This window comes from Bidens hawaiensis, unplaced genomic scaffold (genome assembly GCF_021521415.1).
Source record: "Bidens hawaiensis isolate Kalapana, Puna unplaced genomic scaffold, B.hawaiensis_p1.1 tig00004795_1, whole genome shotgun sequence".
Lineage (NCBI taxonomy): Eukaryota > Viridiplantae > Streptophyta > Magnoliopsida > Asterales > Asteraceae > Bidens > Bidens hawaiensis.
The window spans coordinates 1178099-1185897 of record NW_027491299.1 but is presented as its reverse complement, the minus strand read 5'-3'; the positions used below and the strand labels follow the sequence as shown (position 1 = coordinate 1185897).

The window sequence follows — 7799 nt, the reverse complement described above, 5'->3', positions numbered from 1 at the left end:
TATTAAAAATCCCAAAACACGGGTACAGGTGTCCAAAATCAATTGTAAATAAAATATTCGTTTTATTTGAAATCTTCATCTCATTAAAATCGTTTCAGAGTAGTAAACAGCGGAATAGATAACATCAAAATTCCCAAAACCCGGGAAAGTAACCAAAATCAAAATTTAAATACTTATGGTAATAATTTAAAAGAAACAGTTTGCGTTATTAATTCTTCGACTAGATGTGCCTTCAACCATCCGAGTAGCCTCTAGCACGTCCAAGCAGAAATCTCTAATCCTCAACCTGAAAGTCAATCTAACATACACACAAAGTCAGCTTGAGCTGAATGAGTTCAAGTTTTCATAAACAATAATTCATACTTTATTTCAAAGCTATAGTTATAAACAATAGAGAAGGTATAAATAAAATAAATTTTATATATAATTCATCAAGTAATACAATCATCGTCGAACACACGTACACGGGCCTCTCCACCACGAGTCAAGACTCGAGTAATATATTTGACCCGGACGCGGTAAGACCTAAGCATGTGACACGAGCCTCTCCACCACGAGTCAAACCCGAGTAATATATTTGACTCGGTCACAGCTTATACATCCAAGCACGAGATACGGGCCTCTCCACCAAGGGTACAACCCGAGTAATATATTTGACCCGATCCCGGCTCATACATCCAAGCACATGATAGGGGCCTCCTCACCCTGGGTCTTCCCCAAATAATATATTTGACCCGATCACAGCTCAACATCAACGGGCCTCTTCACCACGAGATTTTAAAACCCATGTAATATATTTGACCCGCCAAAATGATGATCACGTCACACGGGCCTCTCCACCACGGGTACAACCCGAGTAATATATTTGACCCGGCCATGAATCACCATGCACACACACATCAATAAGCCTATATACATCATTCTTAGTCACGAGGAACTAAATATCATTACACAATCATAGGCTATAAGGTAACACATCCTCATACGTACATACATACCTCCATATATACATACATATATATTCCTACATATATATATATCATCCCATACGGGAACTAAGTAGATAGGTCTACTCATATTCAATTACTACCAAGTCTACTAACGTCCTCGAGTCCAGACCATCAATAGTGTATGTAACCTTAGGACACAAGACCATGAACGAGTCTAAAATATCCTAAGGCATATAAAATAATTCAAATATAGCTTTCAAAATGCACCATCACGAGTGAGACCATGTAAAAGTATTCAAATAACGAGTAAAATCGTTTAAAATTGTATTTCGGTGTGTATGTCAGCCCAAAACGTAAAAGAGTAAAAAGGGCATCATGAACTCACCTGAATCAACCGAACACCTGCAATGAGCTAGGAAATCCCTAAGTGCACAATCACAAGCAAGGGCCTGTAAATTATACACAACGCATTACTAAACAAGACTGTAAGAACACTCTAGCCTAATGGGCCGTTCAAGCCCAACAACTTGGCCCAAGGCCCAACACTTTGGCCCAAGGCCCAACAACTTGGCCCAAGACCCAAACACTTGGCCCAAGTCCCAACAACTTTGCCCAAGGCCCAACACTTGGCCCAAGGCCCAACAGCTTGGCCTAAGGCCCATCGATAATCAAATCGGGTCAAATGCGCGTGAAATAAACCTTAAAACCATTTGTTAAACGAATCAGCCCCGAATGGACCAAATTCTATTTTAAATCTTTTCATTCATCAAGATTATGTCACCCAAGTTGATAGGGTTGACGGTTCCTTTTTACAACTCTTACTTTAACGTTTAAACGAAAATTCGAGCACCGCCGACTCGATTGACGAAGCACTAACCACAACAGCCCCGTGCATCAAAAATATAATTTTTCCACAGCCCTTAAACCCCCCCTAGGGCTGTACAAACTGATTTGGTCGGTCATCCGATCGTTTAACGCATCAAACTAAACAATTTCCAATCCTACACCCGATAAACCCTAGTTTTCGAACTAAAATCGATTGACCGACCTAAACACCTCCATTGGCCATGAAATTTTAGTATGTTGTAAGTGACATAACTAAGAATATGACGGAGTACGAACTTCAATTATAACAGCCCCGAAAGATGCGAGAAAGGGCAGCCACCGGTTAAGCCTAAAACGAACTTATCGATCAATAACGAATATAACATGCAGATTTTAGCATGCAAAGATGTATTTTATTACATAGGAAAACCATGGAATTAAATTATTAAATTTTTACCAGTGTTGCATAAATATTTTAAGTTTATAAAAATATTTTTATTATATTTTTCTAGTAGACACAAAAATCATAAAAATTCTTCCAACATAGAAAGGTATGTGCAGCTATTTCAGCGCGCAACAAAATGGTTTTATTTTTATAAAATTCATTAACCAGCCAAATTAAACGATTCCAATTGGGTTTGGTTCCTAACTCAAAATATTAACTTCCAGAAGTGGAATCAACCAATTTAGACTTGTCGAAAAAAGGTTATGATGTCGGGAAGATAGACCAGAATCCGTCGTCCCGCATCAGCTTTGACACTCGATTTTATAAAATCATAAAAACCATTCAAATCTCGTCCAAAAATTACGTATTATACCTTCTGGAAACTAGACTCAAAGTAGAACATCATGGAATCAAGAATAGATCAAAAACAATGGATTAACATCGCGTTACAGACCCTACAATAAATGTATACGAATCTGTCAGCAAGCTGTTATTATCAAAACTCAATCTTAACGACCAATAAGCGCGTTAATATGATCAATTAAGGTGTAAAAGACATAAGGAATCATAAAACCGACTTGAATTGAAGTTTGGCACTTGGAATTGGTTTCAAAAAAAGAAAAACGTGCTCCTAAGAGCTGCTCACAGGACCGATCGGCCAAGTGAAAGGGGCTAGGGTTTTTTTTTATTATAATATAAAATATTACACTCTAGTCCCTTGAGTTGGAAAGATGTAGCAAGTTGGGTGAGAAGTCAATTAATTCAACTTACGGGTATGACAAGGAGGTCCCCAAAGTAAGCTGGTTCAAACCCGATAAATATACAAACTCTATAATGTGCATGCCGATAAACGAAAATGTCGGGTGCTACATACTAATATAATACTTTAAGTCGTAAGAGGGGATGTTTTGGAAAAAGGATGGACAAACGGACTTTTAAAATGTATTACAAGTCTCTAATTTAGAAAGACGAAACCCCGGCTTTTTGACAAACATTTATAAACGATCGAGCCGATTAACGAAATTTACAGGCGTTACATAAACGACTATATACACTACTAACTTGTATCACAAACTCGATACACACTACTTTGGACATTGAATCCCAGTCTTTTTCCTTTTTTTTCATATATATTTTTTTCATTTTTTTAATACTTAAACTTGCACACAAACATGAAATCTACTACTCTCTATTGATTAATATCAAAAAAACTACAATTATAAAGAAAAACCTACCAAGCCGGATTGTCTTGCAACATACATTGGGGTTGATTAAATAAAAAGAATAAGTCCAAATAAGTTTTCTAAGGGAACCAACCCCCTGCCCTTCTCATTGCCCGCGCTCATATGTGTAATGTATGAGGCCCAACCCCCAAAACCCACACTTACGCTCATCGAGACAAGGATTTAACCTAATTGCCTCTATCACTTTTGCACTTATGCCAAGCTAAGGTCTCAAAATGCATTAATAGCACAAGTTCTAATGGAGAATAACCATTCCATCACTGCTCTTCATTTTCCCAATACTCAAGTGAACATGGACATGTTATGCGGGTTATTATACCGAAAGCATGCGAACCTTGACTAAAATACTACTCGACCTCATTTTTAACACAACTAAGCAAACTTGATTTTAAGGAAATTATGACCATGAAAAAGGACCACAACTTCACCCCGCCATCTTACCACTTTCCGGTTTTTCTTTCAATTTTATATTTTTTCATTTTTTTATTAATTTTTTATACTTAAGAAAAACGAAAAATTTCCCCATCCCCACACTTGGGATACATTTTCCCCAATGTATGGTTTTGAGAAAAATAAAAACAAAAATACTACTACTTAAAAACACCACCTCTTTTCGTGACCTGTCATAACGCCACCCAACCTCCCAAACCCAAACATAAGCATAACATAAGATACAAAAATGTACAAGGGAACACCTGATTTGCTGTCGACGCAGCTCAATAATAACGTGGTTGCGGTGTTCAAAGATGGACGTCATCACGTCCGTGAATTCTCCAAATCCATATGCCCCTTGATCCTCACCACTAGCTTGACCTAAACCTTGAGTTTTTCGCGGATCCAACCATTCTGAATGATGCAATGGTGGCATGGGATAATTCACCGTATCGTCATATGGGGGCAGCGTGGTGTAGTCAACAATCGGTAGGTCTGCCACCACAGGTTGCCCAGAATGACATGCCTCTTGCATTCTCTTTTGACGATCATACTCATACCTGTGGTTGATTTCACGTTGTTCAGCATAAGCGTGGGTCCGGTTCCACACTTCTTGGCGATCATACAATTGCTTTTGAGCTCGTTCCATAATTGTGTCCATGAATGTTTGATGATCAAATAGTGTTTGGGCTGTCTCGGGCCAATGATAAATGTGTGATGGCCTGGTGTTAATTATTAAGTCATGCATGCTTCCATGGTGAGCCCAATTTGGGTAAAATGTTTAACTTGAATAGTCGAATGTTCGGGGACCCATATGGTGAGAAGGGATTGGGCCCCGTCCCTGCGCACTCGAACTACCACCTGCCCCTTCGGTTTCCATTGCAACCCGCTCACCAGGCTCATCCTCATAATCATCTTCTCCAATTTCACCCTCTTCATCATCACTTTCTACTTCATCCTCTTCCCCCGGTTCCAAAGGTCTAGCATCAACTTTCAAAGCTCTCCACCTTTGACCCTCACTTTTTAACATATGGTACCTTTCACTTGCTCGATATTCCCAACCGACCCCTAACTTTGTCACATCGAATGGCTTGTGTTTCTTTCCAAACCCAACATCATTATCCCTAATAACACCAAATCGCATCAACAACGCGGTAATCAACCGACAATGCGGGATAATCTTTCTACTCACATTATTCTGGCATAACCAAATATTGTTAAGTACTAGGTACTGGAATGAAACAAGGGGTCCTCCATGCATCAAAGCGTATAAGATTGGTACCTCGGGGTATCGAACTTCCTGCATATCCCCTCTTCTCGGCATGACGTTATGTAGACAAATAATGAGCAACATTTTTGGCTCAATCTTCAGATTCTTCCTTAACAACTTCCCACTATGCTTACTGGGCAAAAACAACGCTTCCAACATGGTGTCCCAAGTTGGATGCTTGTCTGGTTGGAAATACAAGTCATTCAAATCTGGATACACATAATTGTTTTGAGGCTTATTATCAAATCTTGCAATTTGCCTCAATGTTTCAAAAGACATGGTTACATCAATGTTATTAACAGTTCCTATGAGCTTCATCGCCGAGGGTTTATTAAACGATGGACATCTCAACGTTGCTACCCATTCTTCAATTTCATCAATGAAAACATACTCGTCATTATAATCATAATACTTGAGGGCTGCTTCCCAACCCAATGCTTTGAATCGATCAGATACATCAAACGGCCCAAACTCCCGTTCTGAAACCACTTTCTCACATATAAATGCGTCGGACTTCTTTCTCAATGTATACATCTTCTCATGAAATAATTCTGGTTTCCATCTCATATCATGATCTGTTAATGGCCCATGACGCCAATCAGGTTTAACATAATGCACCTACTCTTCTCGTTCTTCTAACCTCTGCCTTTTTTATTGTTCAGCAGCGGTGTTGCTAGATGAACCCGCAATTCCCTTTCTTTTATCCTTACCAGAACGTCCCTCTAAACACAATGACAAACTTAACCAAGTTAGCATTCATCTCCTCATACATCCCCACACTTGCTTGTTTCTACGGTTATGAATATATGATAAAATCATAAACAATTAATTTTTCACATAATTTTGACAGCATTTCGTTTAAACATATAGCATATTCCACTTTCAAACTTTTGTCAAACTTTATTTTTCCATACCATATTCACAACCATAACACAATTTCAAACTAACATCAAACTTTCTCACATTCAACAAGCAAGTGTAAGCAATGTTCAATCATGAAATCTTAACCTATCAAATTTGTAGCAAGTGAGTGAAGAAAAACATGCCTTTAAGTCGAATCAAACTCTCTAATCACACTAATCACTAATCACTTGCAAAACCCACTTCTTGTTCAAAATTTTCGTACCAAAAACGTCCAAAATCGAACCCCAAAAAGTTAAGATTGATGAAAAACGAGCAAAGAATATGATTCCTTGCAAAAATCTAGTCAAGTTAGACCCGAAAAACGTTGATTTTGATTAAGAATTGAAGACGTTAGGATGGTGAGGCTAGGGTTTTGTAGAAAGGAATGAAGAGGATGATGGTGAGATAAATGAAAGAAAGAAAGAAAGAAGATAAGGGTTTATGTGGATGGAAATTTTTTATGATTTTCGGATTTTTATTTTTTTTTATATCCATGCTGCGCTGCACCTGCTCATCGACTACAGTGGCCACCGTAAGCTACGGTAGACGGTAGGTTCCTAGCGTAAACCCTCCACCATAAACAGAACATTACTAGCGTAAGTTTGTCAGGTCCACCGTAGCTTACGGTGGACACCGTAGGCTACGGTGGCACCTGAAGGGTAAATTCTTTTTTTAAAAAAAAAATATGATTAATTACAAAACAAAAGCTAAAAATTACCCTGACCCCCATGAAAAACCCAACTTGCCCTAAACACGGTAAATAAATTCATAAAAATTTCCCACACTTAATTTGGACACACTCCTAAACGAGAAAGGTAATTTTTAAAAGCAAATTTGAACAAAAACTAAACTACACTATACAACAAACATGGACCATTTAATTGGTTTTTTCCTCAGGCGACCGCAACAGGTAGCCCACCTTGTCCACTTCACATATGTTAATATCCTTACCCTCCAAGTATGGTTTAAGTCGGTGTCCGTTCACAGTTTGTCTTATTTGATTGTGCAAGTCTTCAATTTCCACATCACCAAACTTACCCACTTTTGTTATAACATACGGGCCCATCCATTTGCTCTTCAACTTTCTGGGAAAAAGTTTAAGCCGTGAATTATATAACCAAACTTTTTGTCCTTCTTCAAAAACCCGCTTCCTCAATTTGTCATCATAAACTTTTTTCAATTTGTCTTTGTATGCCGATGCACATTCATAAGCCTCATCCCTTATCTCCTCTAACTCCGCCAACTTCAACTTTCTCAACTCACCGGCTTCATTATAATCCATATTTACACTCTTAATAGCCCACAACGCCCGGTGAGCCAACTCCATAGGCAAATGACATCCTTTCCCATAGACCAACAGATAAGGAGTCGTTCATATGGGCGTTTTGTAAGCGGTTCGATATGTCCATAGTGCATCATCCAGCTTCACCAACCAATCCTTCCTATTAACCCGCACCGTCTTCATCAATATTTCTTAATTTGTAGGTTGGACACTTCAACTTGTCCACTTGTTTACGGGTGATACGGAGTAGCAATTCGATGATTCACATTATACCGTTTCAACAATATTCCAAAATTAAAGCTCTTGAAGTGCGTTACACCATCGCTTATAATCACTCTCGGAATTCCAAATCTTGCAAAAATATTAGATTGAACAAACTTACATACCACGGTGTGATCATTGGTCCTTGTTGCTATGGCCTCAACCCACTTTGAAACATAATCCACCG

General features: G+C 38.6%; 1 protein-coding gene across 1 annotated transcript; it reads right to left on the bottom strand.

The window, feature by feature from the left end:
- Window positions 1-5872: 5872 nt before the first annotated feature.
- LOC143628104 (uncharacterized) lies at window positions 5873-7396 on the bottom strand. The gene is made up of 2 exons (XM_077097773.1): window positions 6989-7396; window positions 5873-5956 (listed from the first exon to the last, which is right to left on the bottom strand). Exons 1-2 carry the CDS (start codon window positions 7394-7396, stop codon window positions 5873-5875), a joined length of 492 nt encoding a protein of 163 aa, XP_076953888.1.
- Between the last annotated feature and the right edge of the window lie 403 nt (window positions 7397-7799).

Bases quoted from the DNA above. Each gene is read 5' to 3' on its own strand.
- LOC143628104 (XM_077097773.1), bottom strand. From the start codon at position 7,396: ATGGAGTTGGCTCACCGGGCGTTGTGGGCTATTAAGAGTGTAAATATG. The intron at 5,957-6,988 runs GTGGGCTACCTG...TCATAACCGTAG, and splicing joins ACATATGTGAAGTGGACAAG to AAACAAGCAAGTGTGGGGAT.